General features: G+C 33.2%; 5 protein-coding genes across 5 annotated transcripts in view; 2 read left to right on the forward strand and 3 right to left on the reverse strand.

Annotated features, from left to right (window-relative positions):
* Positions 1-581: 581 nt before the first annotated feature.
* Positions 582-7,056, forward strand: LOC137823183 (uncharacterized). The gene is made up of 5 exons (XM_068628344.1): positions 582-758; positions 1,129-3,492; positions 4,840-4,960; positions 5,811-5,861; positions 5,955-7,056. The coding sequence occupies exons 2-5, from the start codon at positions 1,175-1,177 to the stop codon at positions 6,912-6,914; spliced, it is 3,450 nt and encodes a 1,149-aa protein (XP_068484445.1). The 5' UTR covers positions 582-758; positions 1,129-1,174; the 3' UTR covers positions 6,915-7,056.
* A 547-nt stretch (positions 7,057-7,603) lies between these two features.
* LOC137823184 (uncharacterized) lies at positions 7,604-9,996 on the reverse strand. The gene is made up of 3 exons (XM_068628345.1): positions 9,390-9,996; positions 8,479-8,861; positions 7,604-8,321 (listed from the first exon to the last, which is right to left on the reverse strand). The coding sequence occupies exons 1-3, from the start codon at positions 9,567-9,569 to the stop codon at positions 7,883-7,885; spliced, it is 1,002 nt and encodes a 333-aa protein (XP_068484446.1). The 5' UTR covers positions 9,570-9,996; the 3' UTR covers positions 7,604-7,882.
* A 1,150-nt stretch (positions 9,997-11,146) lies between these two features.
* LOC137821598 (uncharacterized) lies at positions 11,147-13,071 on the reverse strand. Its single transcript, XM_068626261.1, has 3 exons — positions 13,029-13,071; positions 12,120-12,816; positions 11,147-11,630 (listed from the first exon to the last, which is right to left on the reverse strand). The coding sequence occupies exons 2-3, from the start codon at positions 12,801-12,803 to the stop codon at positions 11,376-11,378; spliced, it is 939 nt and encodes a 312-aa protein (XP_068482362.1). The 5' UTR covers positions 12,804-12,816; positions 13,029-13,071; the 3' UTR covers positions 11,147-11,375.
* A 2,996-nt stretch (positions 13,072-16,067) lies between these two features.
* Positions 16,068-19,804, forward strand: LOC137820411 (psbP domain-containing protein 5, chloroplastic). Its single transcript, XM_068624493.1, has 11 exons — positions 16,068-16,248; positions 16,335-16,498; positions 16,649-16,757; positions 17,166-17,215; positions 17,467-17,534; positions 17,606-17,704; positions 18,080-18,139; positions 18,266-18,325; positions 18,415-18,469; positions 18,815-18,864; positions 19,555-19,804. The coding sequence occupies exons 1-11, from the start codon at positions 16,166-16,168 to the stop codon at positions 19,651-19,653; spliced, it is 897 nt and encodes a 298-aa protein (XP_068480594.1). The 5' UTR covers positions 16,068-16,165; the 3' UTR covers positions 19,654-19,804.
* Positions 19,805-20,479: 675 nt separating this feature from the next.
* LOC137820412 (protein TIC236, chloroplastic-like) overlaps positions 20,480-23,448 on the reverse strand; it is a 33,922-nt gene continuing 30,953 nt past the window's right edge. Inside the window, exons 20-23 of the mRNA XM_068624494.1 lie at positions 23,014-23,255; positions 22,713-22,880; positions 21,963-22,232; positions 20,480-21,010 (exon numbers count right to left, since the gene is read on the reverse strand). Of these exons, the coding sequence (XP_068480595.1) occupies positions 20,864-21,010; positions 21,963-22,232; positions 22,713-22,880; positions 23,014-23,255 (827 nt within the window). The 3' untranslated portion in view covers positions 20,480-20,863. The remainder of the gene's footprint in view (positions 21,011-21,962; positions 22,233-22,712; positions 22,881-23,013; positions 23,256-23,448) is intronic.

Raw genomic sequence — 23,448 nt, forward strand, 5'->3', positions numbered from 1 at the left:
TCATTGGGGTATAGAGTCACATATAAAAAGGCATGGCTAGAAAAACAACTAGCCATACAAAATATATATGGCGAGATATTTTTATTTAGTTTATAAATTTGATGTATTTATTTTACCCTTCAAAAATATTAATATTATAATTATTATCTTTTTTTTTAAATTGTTACGTACTTATAAATTATTACATATTTTAAAAAGTTAAATATATACTTTATTTTTTATTTATTTCAAAATATAATTTTTATTTAAATTTAATGCACTACAGAAAATATTTAATTTAAAACTAGATATAATTTATAATGTAATATTGTAATTATTATCTTTTTTTTATAAATTGTTACGTCCTTATAAATTATCACATAATTAAAAAAATTAAATTTATACTTTATTTTGATTTATTTTAAACTATAAATTTTATTTAAATTTAATGCACTGCAGAAAATATTTAATTTAAATCTAGGTATAATTTATAATGTAATAATATATAATACTTTGGTAAGTTTTTTATTTAAAAAAATAAAAAAAGGAATAGAGAAGACAATGGAACGATGCGTTTTAAGGGTAAACTTCTGAAAGAATCAGGAAGTTGAGATGGGGTTAATATTGTGTGACTTGTTTATTTCTACGGGTATCTTCGTTATCCTCTTTTCTCTTTCTCCCTTCAACATCTTCTTAGGGTTTTCACTGTTGCACTCAGCTTTCAGCGCCGCTCATACATACCACTTTCCTTCACTTCATCGCAACGTTGCTTCTTCCAGGTATGTCGTAATTCTCTATTCCTTTCTTTCTATCGATTGGTTTTCTACTTTTCTCGCTTGTAACACTTGTTTCTACCATTCATAATACTTCTTCCGTTCGTACGACATTCAATTGAATTGCTGAAATTTATCTATGGGAAAATTGGAACGTGTTGTTCTCTTTAGCTTTTATTCAATTAAAGCTTTTGTCAATTAATTAATCAATCGTGGTTTGAAATCTAATTTCATCGGGTGCTCTGGTGTTGGGTTCCATTGTGGAATTGATTGATTCAACTCTTGGGGTGGATTAGATATCTGTTGTTTATTTGTTTCGTGACTTGTTTGGTTGTCTATTGATCAAGGGTTTGTGATGTTTCGTGAACTGTTTCAGTTTCAGGTGTTTTTGTTAAATTTATGGTTAATGGTACTGGTCGGGAATGTCCAACAATCTGGTTTCAGAGCCCATACCCAGTATGCAAATGGCTCGGTTGGAGCCGATTATGAACAAGGTTGATTCGTCAGGGAGACAGATGGAAATGGGGATTTTGGGTCCCGTGTCCAGTGATATTGTGTCACAGCCTATGGGAATCTCAAATGAACATGTTGGGTTATTGAGAGCTGTGCCTGGTGAATCTAGGTCTCAGGGCATGCCCCTTTCGAGCATGCAGAGTGGGCTAGTAGAAGAACTAGCGAGTAATCCAGAAAGGCATCAAATTCTTTCCTCTAACAGACAGTCCATGCAAATGGGGAGGCTTCCAAATAGCGCAGGGCCTCAGCAGCAGATAACAACTCCCAAGCGCAAGGCACCACCGGAACTATCATCCAGTAGTTCCTTTAACAAGCGGCTTGCACAAATGGGAAACAGACCTTGGTTGCAGCAAGTACCTAATGCATCAAATAGAGGTTCTCCGCAGATGCAATCCCTGTCAAATGCCTCCAGAACACAGCATTCGGCACCTTCTAGTAAGAGAAAAACACAGTTGGATACCACTGCCAGTAAAGCTGGGACACCTCGGTCTGTGAATTCTAAAATTCAGAATACCCAGATCAAGCAGTCCTCCAAGGCTCAAACCGAATCATCTGAAAGTGTTAGGTCCAAGATGAGAGAGTCATTAGCTGCTGCTCTGGCCTTGGTTTCTCAGCAAGGTAAACCTCAGATCCCTAACAATAATACAGCAATTGATGACGCTACTAATACTCAAGGTAAAATAGAGAACAACTCTCAATGTTCTGGATCAACACCTACATCCATCAATGCTCCACTGGAGCAAAGTATTTCTCAACCAGTTAATTCCTCTTTTGCTGAGGCTGATTCAGTTGGCCGGGTGGAGAGAGAGCACATGCAGAGTACATCATTCAAAGAAGATTTTCCAGAAAAGTACAAGGACTATGAAGCAGGATCCACAAATGCATCTAACAATGAAAGCATACTGACTTCCATGCAAGTCTTGAACTGTGATAAGCAAGATTTCCAATCATGTTACACTTTGACCACTGATGATGTTCCTTTTAGTGACAGTTTCTTTATGAAAGATGATCTTTTGCAGGGAAATGGTCTTTCCTGGGTATTATCTGATATGGTGGACGTGGGAAATCAAAGGGAAAGTCAAACTAATATAACGCAGAGATCAGAACCTGAGGAAACTGGTGGAGGTTGTAGGGAGGAGGTCCCTTTACCTGAACTTTTGGCATCAAAAATAGAATCTGAACTATTCAAACTGTTTGGAGGTGTGAATAAGAAGTACAAAGAGAAAGGGAGGTCCCTTTTATTTAATTTAAAAGATCGCAATAACCCTGAGCTTAGAGAAAGGGTTATGTTTGGTCAAATTCCTCCTGAACAATTATGTTCCATGACTGCAGAGGAACTTGCTTCAAAAGAGCTCTCTCAGTGGCGTATAGCCAAAGCTGAGGAGCTTGCTCAAATGGTGGTTTTACCTAATTCAGATGTTGATTTTAGACGTTTGGTCAAGAAGACTCATAAAGGTGAATTTCAAGTGGAAGTTGAACATGAAGACAATGTATCCGTGGAGGAGGTTTCTGGTGGCACAACTTCAGTGGCTAGAAGCCAAACAGCAATAAAGGATGTGGAAGGCACTTCTTCAAAACCTGACGTGAACATTGATGCCGAGAAGCACAGTTTACAGAAGGATGATACATTTTCCATTACCATTTCGTCCAACGACGGGACTGATCCCATGCAGGGGCTTATGACTGATGATGCATTGAAGGACCCTGATTTTCTTCCACCAATTGTCTCCCTCGATGAATTCATGGAATCTCTCCATTCTGAGCCACCGTTTGAAAATTTACGGCTAGAATCTGGGAAAGTGACACCTCCTTTAGACAAGGATGATTCTGGGGTTAGATCTAGATCAAAATCTTCTGATTTAACTCCAAATGAGCAAGCTGTTGTCACTCCTGACAAGTTTCAAAGCACATGTGTAAATTCAGATGCTGAAAAGGAGAAAAAGGCTGATGCTGAATCTGGGACCATTTCTTCTGATATGGGATACAGCGGGAGTCAAGCTTACATGAAGTCAACTGACAGTCGTACCAAGGAAAGGTCAATTGATGATGTGAAGCCTGCATCCAGCGATACCGAGTTCAAAGGCAATCAGGTTCATGCGGAAGGGAGATATGGTACTGATAATAGGTATTTGAAGGATGCCGTGCCCACTAAGGGTGAATGCCTCTGGGAGGGAATGCTTCAACCAAATATATCTACCACTCAGTCCGTCATAAGCTTCTATAAGAGGTAGTATACTAATGTTTGAGTCTATCTTCATGATAAGTTTTTACTTAGCTGTGAACTTTAATGCATGGATGATATGGGTTTTGATTGTTCCATTTTTTTCACGACATAGTGAAGATCATGAATTGGATAGTTTCATTCTTTTCATCTAGCAAATGAAGCAAATATTCTTAAACTGTGTAGTAAAGAGGTGAATGATTAATGATGGACCCATTTGTGTTTTATTTTTTAAAGCACACTTCTTTAATTAAAGGATTTATAAGTTAATTTATAGGGAAGATCATTAATTGGATAGTGTCATTATTTTCATCTAGCATATGAAGCAACTTAAACTGTGTAGTAAAGAGATGAATGATGGACACATTTGTGGTTTATTTTTTAAAGGACACTTCTTTAATTAAAGGATTTTTAATTAAGTTTTATAGTAATTACTTTTTTATATTAATAAAACAAAAATTCAAAAGAAGTTGTCTTAGTGTTTTAGTCTTTTATCAGAAGTTAAGGTTCACAGTTTTTTATTTTTTTGAAAAAAATATCTGAATCATGAAATTATTTTTTCTAAGGTTAAACAAACAGGCCAATTATATGGAAGGTATTAATCTGCCCGTATAGAATGGCCCTTTGTAAAGTGGACTGGGCCATTTTGCAAGTTTTGACTTTGAATTTAATTATTTGAACAAACATGCCACTTCCTCTCATGTATATCTTGTTTCCCAGTTGATATTGCAAATTGGAACCATCTATACCTTCCCGATTCACTTTTGCTTCCATTGTTTCCAATTTCATTTGGCATTAGTGATTAAATTTTTTGTTAAGCCTACTTCTAATTTTGCTTTAGAAGTTGGTACGTTACATAATGTGGTTTGTTGTTCTCACTGGAGCAAAAAAGTTGCATTCAAATTGAGCTGCAATTATGACAAGATTGAAATAATAAGTTAATATATTTCTCCAAGTATGAATTCTTTGGAAAATTTATAATTAAAGTTATGTAAGTTTATATAAGTTTGGTTTTGATTGTTTTTTCAATTTAGATTTGAAACTCAATCTTATCCAAGAAGATAAATTGGTTTTTGGTTTAATAAATTTTTAGTTTGTTTGCTTAGGTTTTGGTTTAATAAATTTTTAGTTTGTTTGCTTAGGTTTTGGTTTGTATTACTTCCGTATATGAGCAACCCTTTTGATAACTGGACTGTATTATCTTTAGTGTTGGATGGGTTTGGGTGGTGGACTACTTGTCACTATTTATTTATATTGGAAAATATAGTTTTGAACTTTATTTGTGCTGTTCAAGAGAATTAATACTTATTTTCAGTGATTTTTACTGATCTTACATTATAATTCTTTGTGAAGTGGCGAGAAAACTGCAGCTAAAGACTGGCCTGGGTTTCTCGAGATCAAGGGAAGGGTTCGACTAGATGCATTCGAGAAATTTCTTCAAGATCTTCGATTGTCTAGGAGTCGTGCAATCATGGTATCACAAGTTTCCTTTTCTTGTGCTAGAGTTTTGTTTGAATATTGTCTGTTAATCTCACCACCATCCATACAGAAAGAAATGATTAAAAATGGGGGAAATATGTTGCAATTTGATGGTACTTAATTTTTTAACCACTTGTTTAATTTAAAGTATCTTGAGGTATACAATTATTCTGCTTCTTTTCCCTTGCCGATGGGATAAAGGGGGCAGTGAAGTGGTGGGGGATTGTGCATGAGAAATGATCACTTATTGGTGGGGTACTGGCAGGTTGAGGTTTTCTTGGCAGTGACAAGTAATGAAACCATGAAAATGTGTTGCTACGGTGGTGGAAATTGAATACACAAGTAGCTTTTGAAAAATTGTACCTGTTAGAATATGTATTACGAGATTGAATTGATTTTTGGTAAATATAATGTACGATTTCTGGTGGCTGGAACTAAGTTTCTTCGATTGTCTAGGAGTCGTGCCAAGAAAATTTGGGCGATATGCTAAGAAAATTTCAATATTAATAATATTTTGACACGATGAAAAATGGGGTAAAGAAATGAAGAAAGAATTCTGTATTAAAAATAATGCGAAAAGTCTCCCAAAAATTCTTTTATTTTTAGTGGAAGACCAAACTTACTGTGATTCGATGAGATGCTTGGGACCATAAAGAAGGTGTCGTAACATCTAATAAATGTACACCAGCGTGGCTAACTGATTTGAATACGCTGAATAGCTGAATTAGATCACTTTCGGTTTGATGTTTTACCTTTTCTGAAGGAAATCTGTGTAACTAATGAGAAACTGTCTCGTCACTTTCTTTCTGAGCTAAATAAAATTAAAAAGTTTCTTTGCATTGCAGGTTTCACATTTCCTTTCCAAAGAGTTGGACGAGCAATCAACTCTCCGTGAGGTAATGATAATTATGTTAGTTTAGTTTGGTTCTGATCTCTAAATAGACGCTGATTTTTTTTTTTATAATAAGAAACTATACCTTTGCTTGCAGGTGGCTGACTCGTATATTTCGGACGAGAGAGTAGGATTTGCCGAGCCTGTGCATGGAGTAGAACTTTACTTTTGCCCACCTCATAAGAAAACAGTTGAAATGCTCAGCAACATACTTCCAAAGGAACAAATTGAGGCAGTTAATTCTATTGATAATGGTCTAATTGGTATTATTGTATGGAGAAAAACTAATTTAACTTCGTCTATATCACCTACCACTGCTACACACCACAAACATAGCTCTAAAAGACAACAATACTTTAGTAGGAGACAGCAAGATATAAATGTGAATGCCAATTCCACCCATAAAGCAGTACCCCATACGGACTTTAAGACCATTGAGAATGAGAATGATGACGATGATGATGAAGTTCCTCCTGGATTTGGGCCACCAGCTGCCCGAGTTGAGGATGATCTGCCAGAGTTTAATTTCTCCAGCAGTTCGATTCCACCACACTTGGCCCAAAAGCCAAAGGAACTACCAAATATGGTTACATTACACTCAGTTAACCCAGCCCCACCACCAGCACGCCCTGTAGAACAAATGAGGGAACTCGTATACAAATATGGGCAAAACAAACCAAGTGCACCTTCAGTAAACTGGCAGGATAAATTTGGGGGGACAATTCAACCATGGAACGATGATGATGATGACATACCTGAATGGCAGCCCCAAACCTCCCAGCAGAATCAGTTTCTTCCGCAACAGACAATGCACAACTTTCATCTTCGACCGCACATTTTGAATCAATCATTTCCGGGTTCACAACAACAGCCTATTGTGACACCACAATACCTGCAACCCCCCATGAATGTGGCTCATAGCCAAAGAAATTTTGACCCTCAGTGGGTTCCTTCTCCTCAGGGTACCAACCTACAGCCAAGAGGTGCTCCGCCCTACGGAGCGCCTGCGCAAGGCACTACCTGGCCTCAAAATGTGTCTAGAAGTAGGGGATATTAGTTTCTTTCGCTATAAACTTCAGTCCTCTTTTAATTTTTTTAATGTCTTTTGTATCTGTACTATGTAAGCTTATTGTAAGGTGTCGAGCTATTTTTTTTGTAGCATCAATACCTCGTAGATTAAACAAATACCTTTTTTCTCCTGTTTTTGTTTCCCGACAGTATATGTTCCGCTTTGCGAGGGACAAAACAATTTTACATGCTTTACTTTTTACGTTACTTTTAAATTTTCATGGCGTTTTCGTTACTTTGGCTGTCTTATACGTGACGAAACGTGCAGACTATCGATTTAACCTCTGCTGGCTTGAGCAATTATACAGGGTGAGTCTGATTTGTCGTTTGCACACCATTGAATACTCGAGAAATTGTAGGATCGTCATCGAACTTGATTCTGAACAGAAATATAAACATGCACGTAGTCTGTGTATTACTCGTAGTTGCTACGTAGATCTTAGGGATGTTTGCATAAATTTGAATTAAAAAATGTTTTAATAAGAGTTATGGTATTTCTCACGTAAAATAATCGTCCGAATTATACATGAATATACGCGTACGTTTTAAAAGTATAAGAGAAAGTGGGTTCGTATATCCTTTGGTTTCTAATTTTTTGGTAGGATTCAGTATTACTCTCGAAGTAAACATTTTAGCCTAGATAAAAGAATCATGATTGGCCTGATTCGATTCGAGAGATGAAGAAAGTATTATGTGCAATTTAGAACCTATATTATATTTACATGTTTAGCAGAGAAGTACAACAACAGAAGGACCCACGTATTATACCGCCTCTCCCTCCCCCCAAAAAAACAGTATAACAATGGACAATTATAACAAGTCATGGAGAAAAACAAACAAATGATAACCAATAGCTTTCTAAGCCAATATGAGAAACACTGAAGAACATGGACGAAGATGAATAAATGACTAGACTTTGAAATGCCCTGAATTCAAAAGATTTGAGTCAAAGAATGATCAAGTTGTGAGTGCTCGCTTGAGTCCTGCTCGTTGCTCTTGGGTCAACTTTGTTGGAAAACTGACATCAAATTTGATCCTCAAATCACCCCTATGACCAGGCTCCTTTGTTATTGGCATCCCTTCTTTTGCAACATTCATCTCGTAACCAGGACTCACAATTTCACTCACTGGAACATTTAAAGTACGTCCATCAAGTGTTGTGAGGTTTATTGTGGTTCCTCCAATGGCCTCAGCCAAAGATACCCTTTTGTTCACAATAAGGTCATTCCCGTCTCTCTTGAACACATCATGAGGCTTCTCGTCAATCACAAACACAAGGTCTGCTGCCAGTTGATTTGGCTGTTGATTCCCTTTCTCAGGGAACGTAATCTTTGTCCCTTTCTTCCAACCCGGCTTCACATCAATGGTTAATATCTCTGTTTCCGGAACTGTCCATCTGCAATTTTTTACATCATAACCTTAGAACAATTCACAATGTTTGTGACATACAATCACAATCATTAAATGATACAGAGCGTCCTGAATATAATAGCTCTAACATGTATTTATCTAAGAAGAGAAAACATAGTTTAAGTTAAGATGATTGTAGTTACCCGTGAGCATCCACGGTGTTCCTTGAGATCTTCATTTTCCTTGTAGATCCAGAGTACAATTCCTCCAAAGAGCAAGGCAGTTTGGATTCCACAGGTAGTGGCTTCTTTAGCACATTCCCCCGTCCAGTACTATATGATCGAAAATTATTATCATTTGCACTAAATCCACCAAACGGTGTTGTCCCTCCATCAGAGGGGAATCTCTTGGACTTCCCTGGCCCAGATGATCCAAATCCAAAAGGGCTACTTCCAAAGAATTCTGCAAAAATATCCTCTGCATTTCTGGGGTTGAACCCATTTGATGGTTCATCAGGTGGCTTATCTTTCAACCCTTCTTCTCCATACTGATCATAAACCACCCTTTTCTGAGGGTCACTCAGCACCTGAATTCACCAAAGCTAGCCCCATTACATAGGCACCTATCTATAGTACGAGGAAGAACTTGCATCAAATTGATAAGGATTTACTTCTGGATTATATTCCAGCACTATGCAAAAACAATGAGTTTTTTTTTTTCCTTTTAGCGTGGATGTTGATAAAATAACTCAATCTCAAGTAATATTGATGAAAAAACTGACAATTGAGTGCCATAAAGCTCCCAATTCAGTAGAAAAAGTTCACATATAATCATGCAACTTATGACCACACTTTGATGCAGAATCCACACAGAACCCTCAATGACCCTAAAATTTTGTATCAACTTCATTCCTCTACAATGAGTATTTAAATCACCAATATGCCTTTCACAACCCTATTGACATTACTAGCATTTAAAAAAATGAAATAACGTGTGCTAATTTTTTTTTCTCTTTTTTCCTCCCTATTCTCACCAACCAAATTATTTCAGGTGTTATTAAATTGTAATGACTAAAATCTGACATTAAAAAAACAGAAAATGAAAGGTTTCTTACCTCATAAGCCTCAGAGATCTGTTTGAAATTGGCTTCAGCTTCTTTTTTGTTGGTGGGGTTCTTATCAGGGTGCCATTTCATGGCCAACTTTCTGTATGCTTTCTTCAAATCATCCTCCGTAGCATTTCTGTTAACCTTCAATACATCATAGTAATCCACACCCATCTCTTCTTTTTCCATTGCTGTTATTGCTACAAATACGGGATTCCAAAATACAAAACCTTCAAATTAAGACTCTTTTCACAGACACCCGATTACGAAATACAACCCTTCGTCCACCAAAGTTTAAAACTTCCTTGGAGGGTTCATTGAATATGCGAGGTGACATGAAAAGAGAACAAAAATTGCTCGATCAAATCAAAAGACAACAATTCAAAAATCTAGAAATTAATGTGTCGGTCTGCGATTGCAAGGGAAAAATTCGGATGCAGTTCCACGGTTGGAAGTGCACGCGTATTCTTTCTTCTCTTTTCAACGAGCTGGTTGAAATTAAACGGGAAAATTTTGGATCATTGAATACGGTGATGATGATTGAGACCGAAAACCACGCCAAAAATAAACTCTAAACATGAATAACTATCAAATCTTTAAACTATAAACATTCTTCAGGTTAAGCTCAATTTTCTTAAATTCTAAATAAGCCTCATTCATTTTAAAAGTTTTAGTGTATTTTACTTCATTTTTTTCATGGTATGATTTGATATACATATGTTTTATTTGTATGCAATAATTTTAGTAAAAAATTAACTATTTATTTAATTTTAAAATTGAAAAATAAGGAAATAGAAGAATGTAGAGAAAATGAATAATTGTATGATCATTTTTGTTTAGAAATAAAAAATAGTCTCCCTTTCTCGTAGGAGTAGAAACCTATTTTATAGTATCTAAACAAACATAAAAAAATATTCTCAATTTTACATTCAACTAAATAAAAAAATTAACATGAAACAAAAATCCCATAATATATCATTTTTAGATTAGTTGTTGTAAACAAAACCTGACAGTTATAGAGCATGATGGGGATAAATTCTTTCAAGACATTATAGTAATTGAAATTCTTTCAAATGCTTCTTTTTCTTCTTCTAAATAAGTTACTCTTGAGGATTAAAAAAATAATCAACAATTTTTTCTTTTTCAACTTCATATGTATTTTTAGTTGCATCCCAGCAGAATTTTGTTAAAGAATATTTTATAAAAACTCTGACTATCTACTTCAACTAGAATTTAAACACTTTCATTGCAAAAAAAGACTCTTATTCTAATCTAAACGGCATTAAGTTTAATTAAAAATAATTTAACAAAATATTAAATAAAAAAGATAAATAAATTTAATGCCTTGAAAATATAAAAAACATTAAATGCTCATGAAAAGAAAAAAAATAATAAAAATTGAGATTTATCCGCCCCCAAAAAAATAGAGATAAAATATAAAAGGAAAACTCAAATTCTCATGGAAGAGAGCACAAAGAAAAATTCCATGAAAAGAGAAAACCATATTTAGTGTCAAAGTGTACAATATAGAAGAATTAGTAAGAAATGTTGTTAAGAAATGAAGTTATTCTTATTTTAACCTGATCAGCACCATGATATCTTTTCAAAAAGTAATCTAAATTATGTTTGTGAAAGTCTAACAACATACATTTTTACATTACAATTGAACAATTGACTTGAAAGGTATTTCTCAGATGCCCATATATAAGATGATTTAAAACATTAAGAATTGGTCATTACACATACAAGGAATTGAGTGAGGTGAATAGCATTGCCACTTAGTGACTTTTATTATACTGTCTCCATTGCAAAACCTCCAAAGTATTGCACACATTGCAAAGTACTATACCGATCAAAATTTTAACACTTCAGACCAAAAGCAAATAATGTTCAACCAGCTTAGAAGTAAAACAAAAAAACAACTATACATGTGTGCTGCCAAAGATAAACTTTCCTACATGAACACTTTTGCTTCAGTGTGAGTTACAAGTTTATTCATTTTTTGATTGATTTAGTAGAATCATCTAGGGGATTTGATGAAGTAGAATCATCTGGGGGATTTGACGAAGTAGAATCATCTGGGGGATTTGACGAAGTAGAATCATCTGGGGGATTTGACGAAGTAGAATCATCTGGGGGATTTGACGAAGTAGAATCAACTGGGGGATTTGACGAAGTAGAATCACCTGCTTGTGCAAGTTCAGAAAGATCATCCATATCCTCTATCTGAGGAGAATCATTGTCATTACCCTGTAAGGTGAAGACACGCAATTAATGGTCAAAAAGTACAACATAAAGAAGTAGAATGTATATTAAGTATAAATTGATAATTACATTGAGAAGTGACTTTGACTAGTTAAATTAACCAATATAGTGAAAATTCTGGCAATTCATTATACCAGGAAACAGATTGTTGCAACATTAATAGGTGAGAGAAGTTTTAACGAATATTCTTAACATTTTAGCTCTCGTGATTATTTGAATGCATTGCACAGAACACAAGTTTTCAGTTGCATCAAGTTATAAGCAGGACATGCATGAAAATGGATCAAACAAAAAGTTAAAATAGTGTACAGAAATACTCAAGATCAAAGAATACAGAATTAGGCATTTGAACATAAATAATCCCACATATATAAACTTCCACTCAGCATCATACAGTAACCAAAAAAAGACTGCATAAAGCCACACAACTTTGAGATGACCAAGCCTGTACAAAATCATGAAATAAAAAAATACCTCAAGCTGGCTGAGCATGTCAATGCTATCTTCCAGATCAGCATAGTTCATAAGGTAGATTTCTTTAAGGGATTCTTCAGAAATATCAGGAAATGACTTCTTTAGATAATCAATATCCATGTCCATTTCTACCTCAATCAAGTCTTGCATATTCTCCTGAGAAGAAATCCAAGCTGCTTGGTCGATCTGCAGTAGACGCAAAGACTCAGCAACGTTTCTAACACGCTTTTTAATGATGGACTCACTGGACTGAGGTTTTGGCCTATTCCTAGCACTTTCTTCGTGGTTCTTGGAATCATTTTCTTCGCGTGCCTTGGAATCACTCGCTTCGTGTTTCCTGGAATCATTTTCGCGGTTCTTGGAATCTTCTTCTTCGTGGTTCTTGGACTCTTCTAGTTCGTGGCTCTTGGAATCTTCTAGTTCGTGGCTCTTGGAATCTTCTTCGTGATTCTTGGAATCTTTCTCGTCGTGATTAGTGGAATCTTCTTCGCCAGTCTTGGAATCTTCCTCCACGTGATTCTTGGAATCTTCTTCTACGACATTCTTGGAACCTCCTTCTTCGTGATTCTTGGAACCTCCTTCCTCGTGATTCTTGGAACCTAGTTCTTCGTGATTATGGGAATCCAGTTCTTCATGAGTCCTGGAGACTGGAACATGTGGATTCAAAATAGACTTTTCTGCCATTGTAGAGTTGATTCTAGGAGCCCCATTTGCCCAAAACAAGGAAATTCAGGCAACAAAGTTAGTAAATTCAGGGATATTGTTCATGACTCTTGCACACACCCATTACCAAAACCTCCAAAAAAGCAAGTTCCTTTTTTTTCCTTTATCAAAGGGTCGTGAAAAAAAAAATGACTTTGACGTGAAAGCAGAGAAAGAAATTGAAAACAAAAGGGAACAAGAACGAACCAGTTGAACGCGAAACTCTGATTGAATGAGAGATTGAAGAATGAAATGAAGTGTGAAGAAATTCGGAAGACCGAAAGGCTTTTATAGGACTTTGTGTTGCCGCCAATCCATCCATGAAAATTATACGTATTTAATTAAAATTAAAATTAATTAAAAAATATAATTGTGGTGAGTGAAATAAAAACTTATTTTCATAAAATTTATTTAATACCGTAATTTATAAGTACAAAAATTAGCTATTTTCAAAATTAGTTAAAACATATACTAGTAAAATTCATTTGATATTTTGTCTTTCTTTGTTTATGTTGGTTCTCTAAATATATTTTTTAGGAATCATTAAGAGAATGCTAAAAATAATTTTGTATTGGTATTTTCTATATTGGTATTTTTAAAATTTACACAATTTTCAATCGAATTGAATATAGTCAGGTAAAAGTTTGACTAACATTTAATGAAGCTTCGAATGAAGAACAACCAGTTTTTAATTATTTCTATTAAAAACAATAAGATATAAATTCGATGTTTTTAGAGAACTAGTGTGACAAATTCGATTTTTTTTATAATTTAAGTGTATAAAAAAATAGAACATATAAAATGTAAATAATTGAAACCTTGGAAAAAAGTTATAGAAATTTGTAGAATTTAAATTTTGTACATAAAAATATGTAAATATTCAATTTTAAGTTATTTTGTTTCATCGTACACGTATATTAAGAACAATAATAAATATATTACTTTTTGGAATAATAGTGCAAGAAAAGGATCTCTAGATAAATGTTAATTTTTGTTTAAGAATTGTGAACTCTTACAAGATAAGTTATGAAATTTGAATACTGTATGAAAGATTAAAGAAAATATATAAACAAGTGATTAGATAGTGATTTGTGAATATATTCTTATATAGAGTTTTGAGCCTCCATAGTTAAAGATAAATATCAAATAGAAAATAATTAAGATGGACATGGCATAAAATAAATTTGTTATTATGAATATGTGGTAAAATAATAATTGAGTTGTTATTCATAATCGAACAATTAAAATAGTTGGTAAAATGAACTAATTTGTGAATATTTTGAATATAGTTAAATATGACTTGGTATGCAGGTCCTTAAACTTAAAAATTTGAATAATTTTTTTTTAATTTAGTGGACAAATATGTTTTTCTTTTAATGATCAAACATTGTGGCGAATATTTTTAAGATTTTTTTTAAATAACCAACATAAAATTAGATTGAAATTCAAATGTAATTAGATTGAAATTCAAATGTAAATTATAGTTCGAGGTATTTATGTAATAATGAATTCAACATTTCATCTACATATCTAAAGACAATAATTTAATTCAATGTTTTTGAGAATGATATAACTTTTAAAAATTATCGAGACATGTTGCAATACTCAAACATTAATTTTTTTTAATATATCACTAGCTGAGATATAATTTAACATAATGCTGAAGTATATAACAATTGAGTTCATAACTCGTTATTCTGATGTATTTAATAAAAACATATTTAGTTCGACTTTGATGCATAACAAGTTAGTATGAATTTACTATTTTCATGAAGTTAGTTTGATGCATAGTTGATCTTTGTCAAGATGAATTACTTTATGTTACGCTTGTACAAATTACTCGGTGCATAACTAATAACTTAGATATAGTCTAAAGAGTAATCTTTTTATACTTTATAACATTTAATAGAAATTGAGATTAAATAAATTCTTTATATATAGTGATATACAATATTTAATACAACGAAGATCATTTAAGATTTTTTTTTATTTTTTATAGAACAATATACAATATTTAGTACAAATTGAGACACTTTATAAAATGAAGAACAATATTTAGTACACCTATATAGATATGATTATATTCACATGAATAAAAGCGATCATTTAAAAATTATACTTAAAGCTAGATCACAAAGTTGTACATACGTGTAAAGAGTGTGGAAGACATCCTCATATAAATCTACATTAGAACCACAAGATGATAAATTGTAAAACCTTTATTGTAATTTTTACATTTCTAGAAGATATCATTTAAAGGGGTTGTCACATATTAAATGTTGATCAAGTCAATAAAAAAAATTAAAAGAGTAATATATATAGAAAAACCAAATATCACTGATCTTTGTGAAAGTTAATACTAAATTGATATTTTTTTAATAAATATGTTTTTATAAATTTCAATAATTTGGTGAAGTCTCACGGAACTCCCAAGGTAAAAATGCAGAAGTATCATTTGGGTGGAATCAATGCTCCTAATTTAATCTACTTGCATTCGTGGTGAGGATAATAAAGAATATTCACAAAGGAATTCGAAACCTAACCATTGTAATTTTCTATTTTTCATACTAAAGATTGAAAAACTAATAATTTAAGTCTCCAGTATAAAAAAAACTCACGTCTATTGAGAAAGATAATTAATATAATTCATTTTTACCAATTTAATTTATTTTTTTTAAAGTTGCAAACGTGATATCTAGAATAAAAGATGATCATTAAAAAAACTCTTAATTTAATGAAGAGCATTTTAAGAACATCCTCATTAGGTAAGGTAAAATTAGTTTAAATTTATTTCTATTTAAGACAAACACATTTTTTTTAATTATTTTTCTTATATTGGAGACCAAGGAAATTCTTATTTTGCGTTTTATATTTGAATCTTATTTTTCTCATTTCTATAATCATTTTATCTTCAATTATTTGTTGCACACTGTGTTTGGTCCTTTAAATATTTGTTTTTTCCATTTCAATTAGTATTGCAACTTGTAATAGTTGTTATTTGTCAGAAATGAAATAACTATTTTCAAAATTTAATAACACATACCTGTAAAATATTTTACTTAGAGACCAAAAGTGAAATTATGCCTACAATAAAATATATAATATATTATTAAATGTGACTTTTAAAGATTAAATTAAGTAAGACTTTTTTTTAAAGATCAGCAAAAAGAGAAAAAAGAAAGAAAAAAAAAGAGAGAGAAACTAAATTAAAAACATTACTATGAATCTATTTCCTCCTATGTTGTTAAGAACATGTTTAAAGAATAAAGGAACAATAAAAGGGAAGTGTTGAAAGTGAGATAATGTTACAGTGTAGTGGTGGATGACACAACTGAGAGCTACCAATGGTTTTACCTTCTTCCTCCCTCTCCCTCTCCTTCTTCTTCTTCCCCACTTCTACTCTGCTTCCTAATAACCTTATCTTCAGGTTCTTCTACATAACCCTTTTGAATATTTTTATTTATGTTCATATTTACTCTCTTTTTTCTAAACCCATTTGCTTGTATTCATCAGAAACAACTCCAGGGCTATCTTCAAGCAACACAATTTCCCATTATCAGAGGAAAGACCACGCTTTTCATGTTGTGCTCTAAAACCCACTTCACAAAACAGGGTTTTTAGAAGGGATTTGATGCTGTTAGGCTTGACTTCGGTTTCTCTGACATGGCCACTTTCAGGTACCTCCCTTGCATTCTCTGAGTGAATTTGGTGTTTGTTAAGAAAATTTGAGATTATAAGAACTTGTGTGATTTCATTTGACATGTGTTTTATTATGTGATGCAATTTTGAGACACATTTTCTTTATCATTGTTTTATCTGTCTTGCAGTGGCCCTTGCTGAAGAAGAGCCCAAAATGGCTTCGTTTTTTGATGAAACAAATGCCTATTCTTATCTGTACCCTGTTGAGTCGCCTTCCAACAATATTTCCCTCAAATGGTATGCCAAGTAGATTCATGTTAATGCTAGCAACATCTTCTCAACATACTACTATTGAATAAAATTTATTAGAATTAGAAATCACAAAAAAATGTGAGTCTTACTTATTATTTAAGAAATCTTATGATTTTATAGTTTTCTATAAAGGTGCTGTGGTAGAAAATATGTTACAAGCACTTCTCATATTTTATTCATTTCTTTATTTATAGTAAGTAAAACAATAAGGGTAGTTTCAACTTTATCTAATGTTTTTTACTACATTTAATAGTGTTAGTAAGACATTAACATGTTCCGATGGGATTTAGTGCTAGTGCATCTAAGATAGCTATATTTGGTTTACAACTCCACTCGTTGTGTGGAAATTTTCCTTGATTATTATATAAGCTAACTCTTTCCATATATTTAAAGGGTAGAATCCCGAAAGCCAGAACGATATTCATCAGCTGCACCACTTTCTCGTAAGTTTTTTTCTTTTCCTTTGCTAGGCAAAAATATCTTATCAAATAATTCAGAATAGAGGTCATGTTTCATTGTGAGCTTGTTACAAAACAACTGCCATTTAGATTTAATAGCCACCAGCAATGTGGTTAAAAAGTTTGAATGATAGAAATTTTCACCAGTCAATACTGATCTTTAGCTTAAAGATACTGCATACTTGCTTTGTAATTTGCCTTTTATGGATACAAATTTCTCTGTAAATTTTATGCAGCTGATGCACGCCTGCGCATTGTGTCCGAGCGTGTTGACTTTATTGATAATGTCATCATTTCTGTCACGGTATTATCCCAAACTCATACTTGTTTGAAGGAGTTTTAGTTATCAATTCATGCTTTTTGTACTAAATTCAGATAGGTCCACCAAATGCAAGCTATATAAAATCAAAGGATAAGAGTAAATGGGGTGCAAAAGATGTTGCTGATTCAGTTCTAGCTGACAGATCTTCACTGGTAACTGGTCACTTTATTACTTATGGTTTTTGTGTTAATGCTATTCTTATTGGAATCAAATATTCGTACTCTTTCTGTATAATTTCAAACCACAAGAAACCGCTACTATTGCTCTCAGTATTAATTAAAATTCAGAGATTTAGCATTCACTCACCAGTTAATAGGGATTATCTCCACCTGGAAACCAGGGAGTGGCAATATGGTCATAAATGTTGGATGGTAGGTAAAGCATTTTGTTATAGATGGGAAGATAACATGTTGAATTAATCTTCACTGTTTTTGAAGATTTTCATTGACCACACAATGAGCAATGGTGCTCCAAGATGTTAAATATAGTTTACATCTGCAGCATATTCTGATAACAACATTTTGCAGCGAGTTACCTCAAGTCAGCGTTTAGAAGAGAGTTCGGTTCTCAATACCCATTCTAGTGAAGTAAGCCTCATAAAATGATCTTTGTTTCTTTGTTTTCAATATTTGATACGTCTCTCTCTCCCTCTTTCTATATATATTTACTTATGTTGAAGTTTATGCATAGTGAGCTTATTTGCCTCCTCACAGATTGATGGTGAGATGTACTGGTATTATGAATACCTTGTTCGTAAAGCACCTTTGAGACTTGTAAGTAATTCCTTTTGGTACAATTTTTTTTCATGAAAAGATGTGGTTATGCAATGGTTACTTTTGATTTATAAACCATGCTTGTACAGACCGATGAATCGAACACTTACCGGCATTATCTTGCTTCAACAGCTGAAAGAGATGGTAGATCTTCTATTTATTTCATACCTATAGATTATTTCTAACTATGTGTATCTAGTATGAGACTGTCCTCTGTATATTCATACAAAGTGCTTCAAAGCTCCTTTTGAAATGATTTTGTTCTATCTTCTGTTTCTCATTCAATGAGAGGCACACTTGTTTCGGGATACCATGGAACTAAATACAAAATGAAATATCTCTTAGTTATATTTTTATGGGATTACCAATTAGCTAATTCACATGCCGTTGTTTCTCTTTATGCTCCTTTGGAGTTTTTCAAGTTATATTTATGTTTTTGTGATGAATTTCAGAAATTCTCTTCTTCTATTACTAAGCACTTGTTTGCAGGTTATTTGTACTCTATCAGTGCTTCAACCGTCAGCCCCCGGTGGGAAAAGGTACTCTCTCTATTGTTGTCTTCATGCATGTTTATGTTCATTCATTCAAATGATACACCAGAAACTGTAGAAGCATTAAAAATCAAAATTAGCAAATGAACTTCAAGATTTCTTGCACTTCCTCAGTCAATGATCAAACATATCTAATTCTTTAAGTTGACAACGGTTTGGCCATCTATGCACAGACTGAGAACATGTCACACTTTTTCGTTTTGATGTTTATGTAAAGAGTAAAAGAAAGTTATTCATCTACCAAAGGGGATTATAGAACCTGAGAATCAATGTCCAGGTGAATATTTTCCTTTCTCTTTTTTACAAAAGGAAAGAGTATGATATGTTTGAAAGAGGTAAAAAAATGCAAATTGTTTGATTTTACCTAAATGCATGTATATGAAATCTTCTGCATAATTTTCTAGAAGTAATTAAACTTGAAGTCCATTTTTTATTAGCTTTCACCTTCTTAAGATCAGTCTTTGATTTCTAATTACAAAAAAGCTCAGGAGAGAAATTCTTAAAAACATCAAAACCAAGTTGTGATTTGGGTAAGAAGTTTGATACATGTTACTTTTACGACTCATTGCATTTGTGGAGTAGTTTATTCAAAATGGCTCAAAGTATTACTACAATTCTGAAAACCATTTATCTTATGTTCTTATGTGTGGCTCTAACCATAGAATATATTTGATGCAGCTGGGGCCTTTCCTTGAAAAGGCAGTGAGTTCATTTCGTCTCCTTAGCCCAACAGAAAATTATGTTCCTCCATACAAAGATCCATGGAGATTTTGGTGAAAACTGAAATATTTTTTATTGTATTCATGTGATAATTTTTTAGGCGTGAAATTTATGTATCATTTAATTGTTGGTGGAAAAAGGCAAATTGAAATGGATTCTCTCAAAGAGATGAAGCAGAATATGAGGCCTTCTATTTCTGTTTTTGCTATTCTTTTTTATCATTTAATTGTACTTTAACATCGTTTATGAAGCAATCCAACTTATATAATAAAACACAGATTTTGAAATCTTAATCTTATTTGTAAAGTATTGGTGTAATATTTTGTGAACTTTTTAGGAAAAGGCAATTGTCTTATTATTTAATCTCTATAAATTTTATATTTAGCCCTTTTTAGGTTAATTGTTAATAAAGAGATGATTTCATCTGTTTATTCATCTAGAATATCAACATCTCGTGACTTTTCAGAAGTCATTCTTTATAATACAAGATCATAATAAAAGTTCTGAAATTTTCAAAATTAGAATGAAAACTAATCTAAATAAGGAATCGGTTTCATGTGAGATATTTTCTATTCTTGTCCAGTTTGGTAGCTTAGAATTTATAATAAATTGAAACAATAAAAATAAAGAAATGGTTGAAATTAAAGATAAATAATCAAAATTACTTTTACCATTTAATTTCAATTTAACCCGAACAATTTATTGTAGAAGTAATGAAATTAAATAATTATAACAAATTACTTTTCAAATATCTATTTTACAGGATATCATTGAGTACCGTTCTCCAAGGACCTAAAAATTTCAGTATTCAGGAGAAACTACAATTTTTTACATGCCTAAAAGGTTGGCAAAATAAAATAAAAATGAATTTAGACTCACCAATTGTATAACTTTCTTTTACTTGCATAAAAAATGTTACACTTGCACCAAATCTCTGACATGAACAATTGTTCAATGGTTTTTGATTTCTGAGGTTGAAAGAAACAACCTCTTACACTGCATCCCTCATTCTAATGCCTTTTGTCATTAATATTGAATTTCTATACAAAAAGAAACTAAGGTGGGAAGGACTATTCCTTAAATTAGCACCTACCCTTTAACAAGCTCAACCTGAGCAAAAGAATGATACGCATCTTCATTACTTCTACAAATACAAAGAGTAACCTCAGAAGTCCCAACCTATGAACAGAACATGTGTTAAGTTAGATATTGGAATGTATTTTCCAAGGGTAAAGACTAATTTTCCCAAGGAAGGTGCAGATGTTAGTTAGTCCTGGGATGTAGCAGTATATTCAAAAAGTATGCATTTGGATGAGCCATGTTTTAGGCACAGATGCAAACGACTTGTTAGATGATAGGTCAAAGTCCATTCCATTGCCATCTGTGATTCCTTCATTTGCCTAACGATTCTGGCCTGCAAGAAGAAAAACAATTGCTTTAGCTTACCAGTGAAGTGAGCGACATTGAAAGAATTTGGCAAATAATGGATGATTCTACATGTGATGTAAGAAGAATTACAAACTATATTCAGGGAATATCACGCACATTCATAAGTAACCTTTTATTAATCCTATACTATTAAACGTGAGAAAATAGTGTATGCATCGACCATGAAAAGATATTTTTATACCGTCATCTAAATACAACTGGTCATGTGTGGTGTTTTGTTAACTTTCACAATAATTTACCTTAAAAAACCATATCTTATTAAGAATTGGACTTTAACCTTAACTCAACCTCACAAATCGGTTTGTAAGGTGAGGTTTGTACTCACTTATATACTGTGAATTGACCTTACCTTTAGTTGATATGCAATCTCCAATACACCCCCATCGCACTGAGACTGTCAACTCGTAAGTGGGTTATATATTTATAGGTGATTCGATAACGGATAAAACAATAGACCCAATAAACTCTCGTTAAGATAAATTTTAAATGGTTTTGATACCATCTTAAGAAGTGGACTTTAAGCTTAACTCAATCTTACAAGATCAACTTGTAAAGTAAGGTTTGCATCTACTTATATACTATAAATTGGTCTTATCTTTAGGTGATGTGGAATTTCCAACACCTATCATACTTTTTACTGATTGATAATATATTACACAGACTGAGCACATAAATTATACAATATATATGTGTTATGTATGTACTAATATATACTTTATATGTTCTTCTCCATTACATTTTAACTATAAGTTAAAAATAAAGTTTGTCATTTGTTGCTTTATTTATAAAGAAATACTAAGTAATAATTTCCCTCTACTGATACGGATTTATTGACAAGAGAATTTGGCTGAAATGAGAAGAAATCCAGTTCTTGGAAAGCAATGATTTGAAATATGAAGTAATTTGATTATAACTACCTGAATACGTTTCCCGAGCTGGACTTCTACGTCAGTACCAAATGTTAAATTATCAGCAAGTAACGTGAAAGGATCAATTGTAGCACCAGAAAGTAAAGTACGAATCTGAGGGGCATAAACCCACTTCAACTTAGCCTGGCCAAACTCCCCCTTTCCTTCTATTCGTGGCATTAGTTTTTTAAGAGTAGCAGTTGCAAGTTTCGCAAAGGCAACTTGACCATTGCTTTCCAAAATGGATTCTGCTAACTGACTATCAAGTCTTCTGGCAACCTGCATGGGTTGAAAAAATAATGAGTATTGATATTTCACAGATGAAACTATCAACCAACTTGAAAACTTGAATTAATCAGAGAAACATTGGGATCTGGCAGCACATGGAGATCTTCTGTGAAAGAGAATGTTATTGTCCACACACAGTGGTCCTCACTCCAAGTAACTCATGTCACTTCAACCGGAAATTTTATAGCTTAATCACTAATAAGACTGGACCAGTTGATTCTGAACCCTAAGCCCAATAAGGAGGATATGGGACCTCAAGCTTCAAATATGATTACAATTTATAACTCTCAACTGATAATGCTTAGTTAGTGAACTGTCAAAAAATAACTAAATTGGCTCATACAATGATGACATTTCATTCTTTTATTAATCATTGTGAGATGAGTGAAGTTGTTGTCTTGTCATTGAGAATGCTCGTGATTGATTTATTTCATGTGTTAATACAAGATGACAGAGAGCAGTATCATCTACCTCAATCGGCGACAGTGTATCCTGTTCAATGAAGTCCCGCCAGTTGCTAGCTCGATGATGAATTCTATATTGCCTCTCAGATCCAACCAAGGTTAAGTCTAGCATTGGATCTAGTCCATAATCAGGTTCAAACCTTGCAATGTTGAGATGCTCCCGTTTTAACCTTACCTGCATTTAAAATGAATTTTATCAACCTAAACAACGAGTCAATAAAGTTAGGGGAGAAACTAAGACAAAACTAGTTGGGAAGAAACTGCAGGTTACTGTTCAGAAGAGATGCAAAGTTAAACATCACACAAACCTGTGTTGCAACTAGATCAACTTCACCATTCTCAAATACCAGTGTGCCCCTAGGTTTTATACATTTGGGATGGGCAAGACCATTCAACTCAAGCTCTCCACTAACAGCAAAATTAAGAATAAAAGGATAAACTATCTTCAGCTCTGGTCCAAGTACAAGCTTCAAATCAGTAAGGAAGATTCCTATATTTGGTGTAATCTGAACTTCCTCCGTATCCTTTTCCACCTGAATTGACTCATTGACTTCCATGTGGTTTTATCAAGGGAAAATTCATCATAACCCCAAAAAAGTAACCAATCTTAAAAATAACACAGTGAACTCGAATAATTTTTCAAATAACAAGCACATGTATAGACAAAGCAATCAAATTGTGATGAGTTAGATGTTTTTAGGATACTATAGATCATATTATAAGATAGGGTGTTTATTATGATT

Source organism: Phaseolus vulgaris, chromosome 9, assembly GCF_000499845.2.
Source record: "Phaseolus vulgaris cultivar G19833 chromosome 9, P. vulgaris v2.0, whole genome shotgun sequence".
NCBI classification, from domain to species: Eukaryota; Viridiplantae; Streptophyta; class Magnoliopsida; order Fabales; family Fabaceae; genus Phaseolus; species Phaseolus vulgaris.